This window comes from Diadema antillarum, unplaced genomic scaffold, assembly GCF_040938485.1.
Source record: "Diadema antillarum isolate AM-2024a unplaced genomic scaffold, OU_Dant_1.0 seq00000290_RagTag, whole genome shotgun sequence".
Lineage (NCBI taxonomy): Eukaryota > Metazoa > Echinodermata > Echinoidea > Diadematoida > Diadematidae > Diadema > Diadema antillarum.
The window spans coordinates 758,713-777,061 of record NW_027271316.1 but is presented as its reverse complement, the minus strand read 5'-3'; the positions used below and the strand labels follow the sequence as shown (position 1 = coordinate 777,061).

At 38.8% G+C, this 18,349-nt stretch overlaps 1 protein-coding gene across 1 annotated transcript; it reads left to right on the top strand.

The window, feature by feature from the left end:
• The first annotated feature begins 16,231 nt into the window (after positions 1–16,231).
• LOC139730086 (uncharacterized) lies at positions 16,232–18,196 on the top strand. The gene is made up of 2 exons (XM_071640995.1): positions 16,232–17,285; positions 18,192–18,196. The coding sequence occupies exons 1-2, from the start codon at positions 16,232–16,234 to the stop codon at positions 18,194–18,196; spliced, it is 1,059 nt and encodes a 352-aa protein (XP_071497096.1).
• The last annotated feature ends 153 nt before the right edge of the window (positions 18,197–18,349 follow it).

Genomic DNA, 18,349 nt, shown 5'->3' with positions numbered 1-18,349 from the left:
TATTGTACGGCATACAGACCACAAAATTCAAGAATGAAGGCTTATTAGAGGTACATGTATACCGTGTGGGGTCACTGGACGAGAGCCAAAGCAACTGAACAAGACACATATCCATCAAAGCCAAAGCCAAACAAAACAAAACAAAGAAAAGCAAAACAAAACTTGAAACGAGCCCCCCCCCCCTCAAAAAATAATAATAATACAAATACAAATAAAACAGAAAAAGTGTCAATTTTCCGTACAGAACGCTAAGACGAGGTAAATGGTCGTCTGCACGTAAAACCCGGGAGGTTGTGTCGTCTTAGCGTTCACGTCACAAAGCAATTACAGCCAATACGCTTTTCATGTGGATACGTTTGTGTATTCATTACGCCTGTGTTTCACATTTTAAGGTATATATCACACTGCACATTTACAACAGCGTCACTATACATAGTCGGGTACCTAAGGGGGGGGGGGGGGGGGGTCACCGTGCATTCCCCCCCCCCCCCCCCCAGGACTCCTCGAAACTTACATTTTCAGGATCCTCATGACATACCAAAACATAATCAAGATGTTAACAGGAACGAAAAGTGGCTGTTCTAGGTGAAATTTAATGTATTCTATTGTTTTTCATAATTTCTTATGTATTTCTTTGTTTTTCAACTTTTTCAACTTTTGCTTTTTCTTTGTTTTTCTATCAGAAATTGTCACTGACCACTTTTCTACCATAATTAGCACAAAACTAATCAATGAAAGTGATTACTGTAAAATAATCAGGTTTTTATGACCTTCATGACAGAGCATCTGTTTTCCATAGGAAATGTACACAAAGGCTTCTTGACTTTGTTTGTTCAAGTCTCGCACAACTTTTGAGACCAAATTTGCAACATCCGCGTATACTTTTGCGAAGTTACGCCCATTATTGTAACGGAATGTCCCCCAAAACGGGCACAATTTTGAGATTTTGTGTATATTTCCTATGGAAAACAGGTGCTCTGTCATGAAGGTCATGAAAACCTGATTATTTTTACAATTAATCACTTTCATTGATTAGTTTTGTGCTAATTATGGTAGAAAAGTGGTCAGTGACAATTTCCAATAGAAAAACAAAGAAAAAACAAAAGCTGAAAAAGTTGAAAAACGAAGAAATACATAAGAAATTATGAAAAACGATAGAATACATTAAATTTCACCTAGAACAGCCACTTTTCGTTCCTGTTTACATCTTGATTATGTTTTGGTATGTCATGAGGATCCTGGAAATGTAAGTTTCGAGGAGTCCTGGGGGGATGCACGGTGACCCCCCTCCCCCCCCCCCCCCCCCTTAGGTACCTGACTAACATGGCATTATGTCACGTTTCACTATCTTTATCTGAAGCATCAACATTTTCGATAGAAGTACAATAATTATTAATAAAAAATGATCGAAATGACATTTTTCCCCTTGCCAATTTAATAGTGAATTTACTGAACAGGTCTACCAGTACCGCTTAATCGTGTTACGAATATAATGCATCATCATTAAAGGTTTAATGACATACAAAATAATGCATGTTGATTTGTATTGATTCGTGATACCCTCAACATCATTTCTTCCAAACCAAGATACTGGCTGTGACCTAATTCTGTCAATCATTACTAAAGTATTAATATGATTAACAAAAGACATTGGAATGCACCCTTCCCGAGACCGAACATAACTCGTTCTGTACGGGAACCTAGTGGCCTGCGTATTAAGTCTATGGGCATTTCAGAATTCAGTATGGAACGGGACAACTTGCATGTTCCCTCGCCATGTCTTTTGTAGTCACCTTGATATCACAGAAACATGCAAGTTATGCTGAGTCGAGGAGAAGGTGCATTCTGATGTCTTTTGTTAAACATCTGATCAGTACTGACTTATTTATTCAATTATTTTCGTTCTCTGCATATGGATATAATAATTGCCTGGCATTCAGGCCTACTGGGTCTGGAAAGCAGTGTGCAAACATTTGATTCTGAAACTTTAAAACCTGAAGTTTAGTAACTATATTGGAATTGAATAAGCAGATATAAACGAAGACACGCATTCCACTACTACTACATTGATCATATGCAATTATATAGTGCGAGCTAACGACAATACATTAGTGGTCTGTTGGAAGTGACGAGACTTGTGTGAAAATCATACGCCACACGGCAATACACATTTACGACGTTTAAATCAATTTTGCTCTACACAATTAGCACATCAATTTTGTTCTTTTGAAGGGGGATCAAAGTGTTATTTTTTTTTCTAGTTTTTACGATAAACATATTCGAGATGAAGTTGCGACGAAGAAAATGTTGGTGAGGATGGTATTCAAAGCCTTTTACTACAAGTGTATACAATAATTATGCCACAACCTAATACAACCTACGACTCAAATTACTGATAATATTCCAGACAATAACATATATGACCCTTCTTACGCGTTGATAATTATAATAAGAAATTGTCCACATTGAATATGATCTACATATTGTCCGTTTTGCACTAAGTGCTAAGTCATACGGCCCATGAGTCATACAGCCCACGAGTTATACAGCCCAAGAATCAAACAGTCCATGAGTTCGGAGAAACAAAAACATCGAGACCGACATATTTAGCCCCCTTTAAGACACCTCTAAAAGGCCCCTGAAATCTAAATGCATGTTGATTTGTGTTGATTTATGATACCCTCAACATCACTTTTGCGGTGAACCGAATTATCTAAAAACATTCCATATGTTTTTAACGATCTTTTTTCCTTCTATTTTTCTTCACATTACTTGGGAACGCCTACAAAAAAAGCATTCCAAACCAATATTTCCCTTGTGACCTCATCATTCTGTCTATCATTGCTGAGGTACTGAAATGTAGGAAGACATTGGAATGTACCTTCCCCTCGACGCAGCATAACTTGCATGATTCTGTGATATCAACGTGACAAACAAAAGACATTGCGAGGGAACATGCAAGTTATGCTCAGTCGAGGGGAAGGTGCATTCCAATGTCTTTTGTTAAACATTTCAGTACTCTATATAGTAATGATCGACAGATGAGGTCATAATAAAAATATTGGTTTAGCAGGGTTTTTGTGGGCGTTCCCAAGCAATCTGAAGAAAAATAGAAGAAAAAAAAATCGTTACAAATATATGGAATGTTTCTAGATGTTCGTTTCACCGTAAAAGTGATGTTGAGGGTATCATAAATCAACACAAATCAACATGCATTTGGATTTCAGAGGCCCTTTATGACACCTTATAGTGTCGAACTCATCGGCCTTATTTGCCTGGCGTCGAACTCTCGGGCGATATGACTACGAATCACGGACCTCTTTTCCAATGTCGAACTCACGGGCTGTTTATGACTCGTTGGTGTCAATCTCTTGGGATGACCCCGGTGGATCGAGTCGGAAGGGGGTGGTCACTGTCACGAAGTATACACCTCAATAAAGGTCCTCCACACATACAAAACCCTTGAGCTGATCCTTAGAGTCGATTATAAACTCTACATCTTTTCCGGAGGGAGCGGACCTCACCGCCAGAACCCTCCCATCAGGATTTAGGGGAAAATCTGCGAACAAAAAGATGCAGCGAAGAAAAGAAAAGATGTTATTGTAGCGTTGGGTGAAAAAAAAAAAGAAAAAAGCTTCGAACCAAATAACTGTAGTGAAGTCCCAAGTATATTCAGAAACACTCCTGTAAAGAATTGATTTGTTTTGATTATATACATTCAGTCGAGCGTATGGCGCAATGTGCATGATTGATACCGTTTGCTTAAAGGGACATTTCAGACGATTTTCATAATTTCACTTTATGTAGTACATAAATGGACAACTCCATGTATAGATTTGTGGAATTTATTGTGGTTCTTGAGCAGAGAAACAATAGTTTGAAAAATCTTAAAACAAATTACCCTGAACAAGGATGATGACATAGGAGGTTCACATATTTCAGAAAAGTAGCAGTGTAATTCCATTACAACACCGCTTGCTTGCGAGTTCACCTGTGTATAATCTATGCATGCCTTCTTCTTTTGTTCTGCTTCCTTGACCCCCAACTCCTGCATTCTTATGGTGACTCTGCCATGTCATCATCCTTGTTCATAGGAATTTGTTCTAAACTTTGAAAATATTCTTATTCTTCATCCCAATTATCACAAATTCTGAAACTCTGTCCTCAGTATAACTAATTTGTAGTTGTTCAAATGTAAAAATCTGAAAATCATCCGGAGGTCTCCTTTAATATTGCTAGTCACCCGGGGCGAACCACGAGCAGGCAGTGGGGTCGGCATCGTATTGCCGTTTTCTCCTGTGAATGGAAAGGGGGACTTCACTCACCGGGGTCCCGTTTCATAAAACTTGTTATTAATATAACAACTGCCACACTTCTATGACAACTTTGCTCCCGGCCAGCCAGATGCAAGGGTTTCAGTAGCATATAACAACTATCGTAACTTGTTATTAATAACAGGTTTTATGAAACGGAGCCCGGGTAAACACCCTGCTCTATGCGATGAATGAATGAAGTGGGATCTTTTACGTGACTGAGCCATATAATAAAATATACGAAACCCCTGCCTCCAAAGTAGCTGGATGACAGGCGGTTTGAATTAATTTGATTTGATTTTTCAAACAATTATATCAGCATTATTACAATGAGAAAGAAATGGTGCTTGAAATCTTATCATAGTAACAGCATGAGTCAATATTCTTTTTCATAGAAACGATATTTAAATTTGAAATCATAAAAACAACTAGAAAACATGCTCTGTACAATGCTGTAGGGACAAACTATTTCGAAATGGACAACTAAAGCATAAATGCAGGAGACCAAACACTCATATAACTGACTTTCGTGGAGGCCCCGTTCACTGTACATACAGTCCGACATCTCCTATCCGGCCTCCCTTTATCCAGATCTCTCTATTATCCGGACGGAATCTCACCGTGATTTTTTTTTTTAAACCAGTCTAATAATTATCGGGGTGGGGGTGGGGGAGGGGACTCAAAACTCAGAGAAAAATTCCTGCACAAACTCACATGAATTCCAAACGTAATTAGCATACATTCACATCAAATTTTGATCTAATAACATGCATTCAGACATTCACTGATACCTGTAAACCACAGCAAGGATATGGACAGAAAATGTTTCCTTAAATCAGGGCACGATCATTCATTGAGCAAACTATCAGAAAATGCTCCACGCAGACCATCTGACGAGGACGTGACACAGGGGCCGCGGAACGTTTTTCAGTTTTTTTCTTTTCTTTTTTTTTGGAGGGGGTATCAAGGTCAACCAACCCCACCTCGCGTAGCCTGGATAATGATCTTCTGATCTTGGGAGGGCGGCGGTTAGGCCTACTATGCGAGGGAGCCAAGCGACCGAGCCCGAGCGAGCGGAGGAAAGTGGGGGGGGGGGGGGGGGGGGGGGGAGGGTGTGGGAGGGGGGTGTTCCCCCTCCGACGGTGAGAACTTTTTGCATTTTTATGTTGTAAATGGTGCAATTTGATACATGTTTTCCGTCTTTTATCGACTTGAAACGGCCCCACTTGTTTAAGGTAGCAGGATATTTTAATGTGGATTATTATTGAACAATTTGCCTATAAAGACTTGAAACCCCCGCTTACACGAACCGGCGTAGCCTGTGTAATGATCTTGTGATATTGGGAGGGCGGTGGTTACTATGCCAGGGAGCGAAGCGACCGAGCCCGAGCGAGCTTAACGGGGGAAGGGTGTGGGAGGGGGGTGTTCCCCCTCCGACGGTGAAAACTTTTTGCATTTTTATGTTGTAAATGGTGCAATTTGATGCATGTTTTCCGTCTTTTATCGACTTGAAACGGCCCCACTTGTTTAAGGTATAGCAGGATATTTTGGTGTGGATTATTATTGAACAATTTGCCTATAAAGTGGTAGCATGAATTTCATGAATGTTGTCTATCAAGCAATCAAACAGAAAAGGCATGCTCACGAGCGTGTATACAAAAGGGATATTTCTCCTCCAACACGAAGGGGATTTTACATTTTCAGACCTGAAATTCAGCGATCTGGTGCAAACTTTTGGTTCAATACTTGGATTTTTTTCTAGCTCCCCCAGCCCCCCTCCCTAAAAAAAAAAAAAAAAAAAAAAAAAAAAAAAAAATATATATATATATATATATATATATATATATATTGTAACCAATGAAGAATTGGTAGATTAGTGAAAATTAGCCCGATATTGAAAGTTTCGTGGTCGAATATATAATCGATCGATTATTTTAGCAATCGATCATGAATCGATCAGTTACAAGGAAACTGACGATTATGGATTGTTTTGTTAGAAATTTTAGAGGGGTAATAATTGGTGGAGATGCGATCATGTTCAGTAATAATCTTTCATACAATTATTGCTTCGTTATCTAATCATTTCCGTATGATGAGGAAGGTTAATAAGCGTTAGTATTTGAGGAAAAGGTCAGTAAGTAAAATGCGTAACTGTTTCGGAAATATAGCGGTCGGAGAATAAAAAGAGGTCGAATATGTATCGAAACAGCTGGGTGGGCCTAAATACAGGCCAAGACAGCTGGGTGGGCCCGGATACAGGCCAAAGAGCTGGGTGGGCCTGGATACAGGCCAAAGTGAGGACGATTAGTGTTGTTGAGTGTTAATAAAGCGTTGATTGAAGTGGACACTACTGCCTGGACCGTTTGCTTTGAAGTCTGCTGCAGTATAACATAAGTATCGGTGAGTAGTGCAATGCAATTACGGTGCTGCTTAAATAATATGCGAGTGAACTGGTGGTATCTGATATTGGTATCTGCATTGGATGAGCTGCACTGGTATTGGTATCTGCGATTGGATGAGCTGCTCTGGTACTGGTATCTTCGTTGGATGAATTGTGACTGGTAGTAAGCAAGTAATGGGAATAGACTGGTAGTAAGTAACCCAGCAATATGGTACATTTCAAAGCCGTTCTCCACGCCTGGTTGTATATTTCAACCAAACGGACCCCAGCCTAGCTCGGACCATCCTGACCCTTCTCCAGCTAGTTGCCGGGGCCGGATGGCACACACCGTATAACAACATATACACTAGCGAACAGAGGAGAGAAGGCTACAATATATTTATGGAAATAATTTGTGTGTTTTTTTTTTCAGGAAAGTCTTAATACTGAATAGCAAAATCACTGCATTTAGCTCTTATTCCGCGTGTGCATCATCTGTGTGTATGTACAAAGTCCAATGAGGTAGAGGGGGAGGGTGTGGGAGGGGGATGCCCCCTTCCCAATCGACGGAGCTTTTGTTTTTTTTTGAAATCAAGATAAAGCGATCTGAAGCACACTTTTTGTGAGAAATTCGGGTAATGTGATTTTCCCCCGATTTTTCCCCTTTCTTTCTTTTTTTTTCTTTGATTTTTTTTTTCACGATCTAAAAGTGTGTGGGAGGGGGGCTGCAGCCCCCCCCCCCCCGCTTCCGCGGCCCCTGTGACATGTTTACGCAAATTGATACATGCCGTAGCTACCATTGGGGCATAGGCAGACTCGTGTATTAACCATTGAGTCTCCCATATCCGGCCAAATCCCTTATCCGGATGAGTGCCGGTCCCGACATGTCCGGATAGGAGAGGTAGGACTGTACAAGGGAATCTCCCAGGAAATCGAGAAAAGCATGAGGAATGCAAAAGAAACATGGATCGAAGAGCAATGCAAGAGTTTAGACAGCTGTTTGGAGAAGAACAACAGTAAAAAAAAATATACCGTCTGGTAAAGGAACTGATCAACAACGAGCAACAAAGATCCACAGCAATACAAGATAAAGAGGGGAAAACTCTGTCGGAAGAGCAGGAAATTCTTGGCAGGTGGACAGAGTACTGTTCTGACCTTTACAGTGGACTCCCGTTATAACGAAGTCCTCGGGACGGGCAGTTTCCTTTCGTTTCGTTATAACCGAACAACTATACAATAAAAAGCATATAGAGTGGATAATGTTACCGTCTGAATTTTTACTTCGTTGTAACCGGAATTTCGCTATAATCGTGTTCGTTATACCGGTAGTGCACTGTATCAGCATAGCTAGAGCCAACAGAGGCCCAGAAGTGCTTGACGTTCCCCGACAAAATGAGTAGTAAATAGTAGGCCTAAATGAGTAATAAAATACGTGAAAAACGCTGACTAACAATAATATTACACCACATCCTTGATTAGGGATAAGTAAAGGCAGCTGTGAAATCGTTAAAGAAGGGAAGTCACCAGGAGTTGACACATTCCAGCTGAACTTGTTCATGCCGGCAGAGAAGACATGGTAAAATAAATGGGGCAGAAAAGTTGAAAACTGACTATTTGTGGACGATTGTAACGACACTTCGATATAACGAAAGAAAACTGCCGTTCCCGAGGACTTTGTTATAATGGGAGTACATTGTATTTATTAGAGTAATGATAGGATAAATGCTCACTCGGAAGTTCGTCCTTGTAGAGAGAAGTCAGAAGACGGGTTTTATGCGGGTTAGATGTAGGAAAAGAACACACCCAGTCTCCGGCCTTAGTCCGATCCCTCCAGGTCCACGTGGTTTGATTCGCTTGCCAGCAGCAGATACAATCTATCCAGATTTCGTCGAAGCCACACGTACGTTTAACCATCGCGAGCAGATCGAGAAGGTAGGATTTGCTTCGCGGCAATGCTAGAGTCCCCCCAGAGAAAGACCTGCAGGTGGAAAATGCTTCCCAGCGGTCCTTGAGTTCGCAGGGACCATGAGGGAATGCTGCAGGAGGGTTGAAATCGGGAGTATAAAAATGACTTAAATAAAAAGACACAATTCCCGATGAACAAATTTTTGTTATATCGAGCAAGATTTTGGCAATTTGCAACATCACATTATCAAAATAAATGAGCCATTTGCAAAAAGCGTGGCTTTAAGGGTTACATCTATAATCCTCTAATATCGGCGGTATACCCATCCGGAAGTCCCGGATTTTAATCCCTATGGAACCCCAATGTAATCCGATTTTCTTGTTCAACATTTTTTTATACTCTGTCTGTCTGTCTGTCTCTCTTTCTCGCTCTCTCTCCCTGTCTATATACATATAAAGAGTTTGTTCGCAAAAACCGATAAGTCCATTTTTGAAGATTTTGAAGTACGGTCTCTGTCATAAAGTACAAAATAATACCTTTCAAATGATATATTGGTCACTACAATATAAAAGTACATTTTTGAAGTTATGGTCAAAAAAAGCGAAATTTTTTTTACTATTCTCCTTATTTTTCTTGACCTTTAATCGCAAATATCTCCATTTGGCAAATATGGACTTATCGGTTTTTGCAAACAAACCCTTCATATATATATATATATATATATATATATATATATATATTGCTCATTTTGAACTACTAAGAACATAAAGGCATGCATGGATAATACATACTTGTTCGACATTTAATTTTCTTTCCAGTTACATCCCGAGAAACGCAGCGGCATTGATACCCGTCCAGAGTTTCAGTACACTTCTGTCCATAAGGGCATGGGTTGGACATGCAAGCTGTAATGGAGAGGAGATAGTCGAAAGGTCACATGAGTGCTTGCATCATCCTCCCCCCCCCCCCTCCACACGAACACACACACACACACACACACACACACACACTTAAAAGAACAGGCTCGCAATCTTTACTAACTTAAATAACATGAAGTCATGCTATTGGTTGATATATCGAAATTGGAATGTGTTTAGTTAATGATCGTATGATTTCATCTCTAATGTGGTTTTCTATTGTTCATACATGTTTAAATACCTGAGGAGATCTTGTGGTGCAACCTTGCCCACTAGGGTCCTCTACTGATGTCTGGTTATTCAGGGGCGGATCCAGGAATTCCGTACAGGGGTGGTGCCTTTACAAAGTCAAATGGGGGCGCGCGCACGCGCCGCTTGTTTTCATTGTATTTCTTTTGTTTTAACAAAGAAAAAAGAGGGGGCGCGCGCCCGGTGCGCCCCCTCTGGATCCTCCACTGGTCTTAGCAGGCCACAAAACTCAGGAAAGCTTCGGGGTATACTCCAGGTGAGAAAGAAACTCTGCCCACTTGTTTCCACAGCATTCCTGTCTCCCTGAATACAGTTTTGTTTTGTTTTGCTTGTTCTGTTTTTTTAAGGAAAATATCATTGTGATTGCATTTTGCATGTTTCTTACAGACCACAGAGACTCTTTTACAGTGTCCCCCAACAACTCAACAATTATGACTTCTGTCTCACAGACAAGGCCATGCATATCCAAGAGTTAATGAAAATAAACAGCGCTCATGTAACGCATAACACATAGTGCATTGTTCCCTATGCGTTGAAGAAAAAAGAAGTATTTTACAAGAATGAATAATCAATTTCGATTATAATGTTTGTACAGAGATTCATGTTTGTCAAATTCTTTTTTTTTAGTAATTGTTATTGACATTGCTAGTTTGTCTTTAAATTTTGGGGCAATAATGAAATGAAATTTTTTCATGTTTCTTAAAAGAAGTTCATGTTTCGTTAAACAATTTGATCACTCCTCACAGCAGAGTTTTGGATAGCTTATAATTTCCAAATCTGTTTGAAAGGCACTCTACAATGCAACCCGTGACAAAAATCAATATGGTACATGACGAAAGTATGAACTTAACTTTCCGTGTGTGTTTGTCAATGAAATCTCAATTTTTTCCAATTTTGTGTGATGCGAATGAAGCAGAGAGACATTCTAGCGGCAAACATGTTTTTTTCTAGAGGAATTGGATCAGTCAAAGTAACGCTTGAACTTCTGCAAATACGTTCTGCATCAACTAGGGCAGTACCATCGACATCAAGAGACTCTGTGTACTGTGCTTCTCGAAAATCCGAAGAGATGTGGAGAAATTCACTATTAATTGATTTTAGCCCATTGGACGACAATTCCTTAATTACTTTGATACTGATACACTCTATAGGACATATACTCGTGACTTCAGATTTTATAAAAGCTACATACAACAGGGTATCACCAACATAAACCATATCAACAAAGAATGAATCTATTAACGTTTCCAAAGGGTATATAGTGAAAAGAGGACTGGACCCAGTAGAAGTCATTTTTGAGAAATCGCATGTTACTTTAACTATGGTCAGTAGACTCATTTCCCCCTATAATCATTGCTAACATTTCATATCTAGGCCAATGTTTTAATCAAGTTTTAATCAAATCGAAAGAATGAAAAGTTTTAGATCGCGGAGTCTTCGCGATGTTTTATTACTGTTCTGTCTGTCTTCCAGGTCACACTGGCAAAAGATCGAGACGTTTGGCGCTGATGGCATACGGGGAAACATACCTAGTTTGAGTGGTAAGTTTCACTGGAAGTTACATGAATCTTCAAGATCGCGATCTTTATTAACTTCTTGATCTTTTGCCAGTCCGACCGCGACTACAAACGATTATCATTATTGATATAATACCTTCATGTGTGGTTTGGAGAAGAAAAACAGTAACAACAAGTATACCTGGATGGGCACAATAGAAGTTTGTCTTTCCTCTGGCCTCACGTGGAACCAATACGTCATAGTTCGGATGATCACGTGGGACGTATTTAGGAGTAAGCCTGACATGTTCGCCCGTTGTTTTAGATGTGATATACGGACACATGCCTTCGAGCTCTGGGGCCGTGTTTGGGCACATTTCATCATGTGCATAACACATTTCTGCCGAACGAAAGAAAAAAAATGCAACGTAAGCAACCCAATTCCTGCTGGAAAAAAAATAAGTCTCCCTCAGTTTGAAACACTATATGAAACACAGTGTGAAACACTATATGAAACACAGTGTGAAACAATATTCAATTTCAATTCAATTCAATTCAATTCAATTCAATTTATTTCACATCTTTCAAAAAAAAACCCCACAATGATAGACATACATATATGTATAAAATGTACAGAACAGAACACAGAAATATACACATAACAAAGCATAAGCAGTACAAGGACAGTTTCAATGAAGTATAAACGCAGTAAAAACAGTAAGATCTGCAGCAGATGTGTGGGAATGACAAAAGGCCATTGGCCTGTCAAAGGTGATACCCTTGATGGACTGCATCTTACAAGTTTGCATTTTAAAAATTGTGTTTAAATCACAGAACATAAACGGAGACAAAAAGAAAGACAGTAGAGAACATGGCAAGAATAAGATAGAGAGAAGCAATGACAAGATTTACATGTACTAAACTCAAAAGACGAATACAAACAAGCTAATGAGCTACAACAACAATAACAAACAATATATGAACAAACAACAGGCAATCAGTAAAACTTAAAGATACCTCATGATATATTGCATATTATTTCTTCTGTAATAAATAAAATTTATACTTCCTTTTAAAATCGCTTAAAGTGGAACACTGTTTAAACTTATCTAACATATAATTCCATAGTACAGGACCTTTATAAGAAATCACTGTTCTTGAGAATTTATATCTATAAAAAGGAATATACATTTTATGGGAATTTCTGTTTGTTTAGTAACATACATATTCACATGAAAATTATAAATGAAATAATCATTAAAAGCATAAGGTAATAACTCGTTGGTGAAGGAATACATAAAAGAAGCAATCTGAAATTCATTAATACTATAAATATGCAATAATTGCAACTTTAAAAATAACTCTTTAGTGTGTGCCAAATAATGTGTTTTAGTTATTGTACGTATTGCACGTTTTTGAAGTTTTAAAAGTTTCTGCGTTAAATACGTTGCACAATTACCCCATACAATATTACAATATGATAAATGTGATAAAATCATACTATTATATGTGACCGTGCACCTCAAAACGAACATAAAGTCGCACACACTGATTTTGCGTGAGGACTGAAAATAAGTGAAATGGGTCAACTTAGCCGAACCTGACTTTTTCATATTTTCTGAAAGAGCGGATCTTCTTGTACATTATGCTAAAATTTGGTATCATAAAACAGGCAGGAAAGTGTGTTTTTCTAGCAGTTTATCTCGAACATTTTTGGTAGAATAGTGTGATTAGGTGTGTCTTTAGAATCCCTTTTTCATTTCTGAAAAACCTTGTCCACACTCTTCACTTTCAACTCTAATAACTTTTGAAAGGATAGTGCTACTGCTTTGAAAGTTGGCATCAATTATGGACAGAATGTGTTAATGAGGCATGCTTAATTTCAATTCAAGCTGATAATCCCTTCATTGTTGTTACTCTGGTGGTTTACTTCCTGTTTTTTGTCCCATTCATAGCACAGCTAGCACGGTTTGGTAAAGATTAAGCGCTTGAATAGACACTGTACTTCAGAGCCTCTTTTCTCAGTTCACACTTTTCCTGAGTTTGTGCTTTCTTTCCAATATTTAGATAGGTTAGGAGAGTCCATTTTATTTGAGTTATACATCATTTTGAAGCTTAAAGTCTGCTCTGTCAGAATATGGTCTTAACTAAAAATTCATGTCTGGCGACTTTTTGTTTGTTTTGAGGTGCAGGGTCACATATATATTCACTAAAATTTTCAAAGGCAATATATGCTTCAAATTATGCAGTACTCCAATTACTCTTGATGTTTTAAAAGAAATATGATTAATATGATCTTTCCAACTTAAGCATTCATCAATAATAACACCCAAAAATCTAATACTTTTGACTCTCTCAATCTCAACATTATTAATCGTAATATTGATTGAATTCACATCAACATTTACATTCCGAGATTTAAAAATCATATAATTTTTCTTTGTATAATTAATCTGTAATTTGTTGGCTAAAAACCATGATTGCACTTTTTGCATTTCAGTATTGATAAGCTCATTAATCGTTACAACATCTTTTCCAGGTAAAAGCAGGCTGGTGTCATCAGCAAATAAGATTACAGATAAAATAGCACTTACATATCGCAAATCATTAATATACATTAAAAATAGTAGTGGTCCAAGATTTGATCCTTGTGGCACACCAACTGGAATATCTCTAAAATGTGAATTAACATTGGTTATACAAACATATTGCTTTCTCTCACTTAGATAACTCTGTAACCATTTCATTGCTATACCCCGTATACCATAAAAACTAAGCTTATCAAATAAAATAGAATGATCTATACAATCAAAAGCTTTTGATAAATCTAAAAACACTCCAACTACTATTGCTTTATCTTCAAAAGCCTTGGCAAGTTTATCTACTAAGTCATTTATTGCATGTGATGTACTGCACCCTTTTCTAAAACCAAACTGTATCCGATATAAAATGTCATGTTTTTGTATAAAACAGATCATTTTTTCATAATATTTTACTAAAAATTGATAAAATAGAAACAGGTCTGTAATTATTTACAAACATTTCATTACCATTCTTAAAAACTGGTATCACTTTGGCGATCTCTAATGCACTTGGAAAAATACCTTGTTCAATAGACGCATTAAAAATATTGCACAAAGGTGACACAATTGCATCAATAGAAGTTTTTACTACTTTTGTGTTAAATCCATCATAACCTGCATTTTATTTACATCTAATTTAAAAACTACATTTAGAACATCTGAAACTGATGTAAATTCTTCTCATTCATCCAGTCGAAGTACAAGATCAAAGATTAGTTGAATCAAGAAACTGGAAATAAACTCACTGTTGCGACGTTTCGCCAATAATCAATTGGCTTCTTCGGGCGAATGAAGCTCCCGATGATGGAATGGCCCTTAAATAGTGCGAGATTGTGCAGAGCGCACTGGACCTTGTCCAGCGCGCGAAAGACGGCTTGGGAAACGTCGCAACAGTGAGTTTATTTCCAGTTTCTTGATTCAACTAATCTTTGATCTTGTACTTCGACTGGATGAATGAGAAGAATTTACATCAGTCTATCCGACACGAATTCGGTCAGGAATGTGTGAGATTGTGCAGAAACAGCGAAAAGACGGCTAGGAAAAATCGCGAATTTCCGTAATCACCTGCGGTTCAATCTACGTTGTCTACACGACAACATTATACCCACCAGCGTTCAGCTAAAGAGTAATGTTCGAGGTCATAAAGCACTGAACATCTTGAAGAACGCCGAGAGGAAATTACTCAACGAAAGGGTCAGACAAATCAATCACAAGTTAGATAATTTGAAAGCACATCAAAATTGCTTGGAAAAGAAGATAGGAGAGCAGTTTCCAGCCGAGGTTGTCCGACAAATCAACGATTACACTACACATGCGCAGTTGGCACAACACGAGCTCACCAAACGGCGCCATATTGGAAAATTCTCGAAGCTCCGTGATACATGTGAATCACGAGCGGATTTGGATCATAACTGGAGACGTAGCAAGCCTACATGTGTGTCATCCACTGTCCCATCGAGTTGGGTGAGAAATCTGTCATCTAGGGAATTATCACATGAGGAAAAATCTCTCTTAGGAAAAGGTCTAAATTTTGCGACATCACCTACACAACTACCCGTATCGGAACTGATTACCGCTACTGAGTCTGCCATCCGACTATGTAACATCAAACCTGATGCTGCAGAGGAGTTACGGCATGACGTGAGTACCCTATTATGTCACTCTGAATTACCGAAACCGAACATCACAGAAAAAGAACGACGTGCTTTGGAAGAGTTAGCAGGGGATAAGAACATTGTTATTGTACCAGCAGATAAAGGGAGGTGTGTAGTTGTGCTTGACAAAGACAAGTACACTGACAAATGTTTAGATTTGTTGGACGATAAGAAGACCTATAAGACCATAGGTTACAACCCTACCAATGGATATAGGAAGACAGTAACTGGTGTCATTAACAAGATCCACAAGGAAGGTGGTTTCAGCGATAGACAAAAACAGTTCTTGACTCCACCTACAGAACCTACAGTACCAGGATTTTATGGCCTGCCAAAGGTACATAAACCTGATCCCATTCCAGTGAGACCTATTGTAAGCTGCATTGGCTCGGTGACTTACAGCCTTGCCAAACACCTTGCCAACATTCTAAGTCCCTTAGTAGGGAAGTCCCCTCACCACGTGAAAAACAGCCAAGACTTCGTTGAGAAGATTTCACACATCAAACTAGCGGATAATGAAACATTAGTATCATATGATGTAAGTGCCTTATTTACATCGATTCCCTCATCAGAAGCAGTTTATGCGGTTAGGACATGTCTTAGTCGGGATGACAGCTGGAAGGATCGTACTTCACTTTCCATAGATCAGATTGTTGAAGCGTTAGGGGTTTGTTTGAGTACAACCTATTTCTCTTTCAACGGCAAGCACTACATACAACAACATGGATGTGCTATGGGTTCACCAGTTTCTCCCATAGTGGCCAACATCTACATGCAAGAGTTTGAGGCCACAGCACTGAGTACCTACTCTGGACACAAACCACGTATCTGGCTCCGCTACGTGGATGACACTTTTGTCATCCTCCATGACGAAGAGAGTGCGTCTTTCTTTGGTCATATCAACTCCTTGGACAAGCACATTTCCTTTACACAAGAAACATGCAAGGATGGACATCTGGCATTCCTAGATGTTGAGGTCCACGTCGATTCAAATGGTACCCTCTCCACTTCAGTGTACAGGAAACCGACCCATACGGACCAGTATCTTAATTTCCAGTCACATCACCCCTTGGTTCACAAACTTGCAGTCATCAGGACCCTCTTCCACAGAGCAGACACCATAGTTCACAGTCCACCGGAGGTTGAAAAAGAAAAGACCAACATCAAAAACGCCCTGGCTGGATGTGGATACCCAGACTGGGCATTCTCTAAAGCAGACACCCCGAAACGACAAAGCAAGAACACACAGAGAACCTATGGTACACAGGGACGGAAAGTCACCATCACTATCCCGTACGTGCATGATCTGTCGGACAAGATCAAAAGGCTGTTTCAGAAACAGGGCATCACTACTGCCTTCAAGCCCCGCAACACATTAAGGCAGAGATTAGTTCACGTCAAGGACCGAGTCGCCAAAGAAAAACAGAGAAACGTAGTCTATGGCATCCGATGCGCCCAGGAGGATTGCCATGATTTCTACATAGGGGAGACACAACAATCACTAAAAGCTCGCATGAACCAACACAGAAGACCCAGCAACTCAGAAAGCATCCCGGATTCAGCAGTATACACACACATCAATGCCAGCAAACATTCGTTCAACACCAATCAAGTGATTATTCTGGATAGAGAATCCAAGTGGTTTGAGAGGGGCGTCAAGGAAGCCATTTGGGAACGTGTGGAGAGACCTACACTTAACAAGAGAGGAGGTCTCCGCTTCAATTTATCGCACGCGTGGGACCGGGCCGTTCGCAAGATCCCAAGCCGTCTTTCGCGCGCTGGACAAGGTCCAGTGCGCTCTGCACAATCTCGCACTATTTAAGGGCCATTCCATCATCGGGAGCTTCATTCGCCCGAAGAAGCCAATTGATAATTGGCGAAACGTCGCAACAGTGAGTTTATTTCCAGTTTCTTGATTCAACTAATCTTTGATCTAACATCTGAAACTGTTATAGGACTAAAAAACAAAGAATCAGTGACCTTTCCACACATACATTCTTTAAAAGAATCATTTTCAGATATGCTTAACTGTGCATTATCATGAATTTCTTTTCCAATTTTACTAAAAATTCATTAAACACATTGCATATATCATTTTTATTTGTGATTACCTTACCATCAAACTCAATTTCATTTATCGACGCTTTCTCTTTTTTCTTACTCAATATCTCATTTATAAGTCTCCAAGTGGTTTTTGCATCATTCATAGCGTGCTTGAATTTCAGATCACAATAATTTAGTTTTGCAGTTCTTATCATGTATTAACTTTATTTCTATATTGTTTCTACATTTTCCTTCTACTACCTATTGGGTTTCTTAAATATTTCTTGAACAAAACATATTTTCGTTTACACAATTCTTTTATTTCTGCAGTTAACCATGGCTTTCTTTGCATATGTTTTCGTTGTCTTACCTCTATTTCAGGAAAACATTCATTATGTAATTCAGAATAAATGTCTTTAAACCGGCTATATTTCTCATTTACATCATGTATATCATATAAAAATGTCCAATCAACTGCGTGTAATTTTGAACAAAATGTATAGGCCCTACATTCTTTCATCATCAATTTCTCTTTTTTTTATATTCAGCATCAAAATCATTCATAACTGCCTTAGAATTAATCAAAATAAATGGTGTAAGATGATCACTGACATCAGTTAGAATTATTCCACTCTTTTCTATTTTTTCAGAATGATTATAAAATATGTTATCCAATATAGTAGCTGAATGAGAAGTTATTCTAGTTGGTTTGAATATTTGAGGTAAATATGAATACGAAGTGAAATTATCTATAAAATCATTCACAGACTGACAAACATTTATTTTCATTAAATCCACATTGAAATCT

Bases quoted from the DNA above. Each gene is read 5' to 3' on its own strand.
- LOC139730086 (XM_071640995.1), top strand. From the start codon at position 16,232: ATGGGTTCACCAGTTTCTCCCATAGTGGCCAACATCTACATGCAAGAG.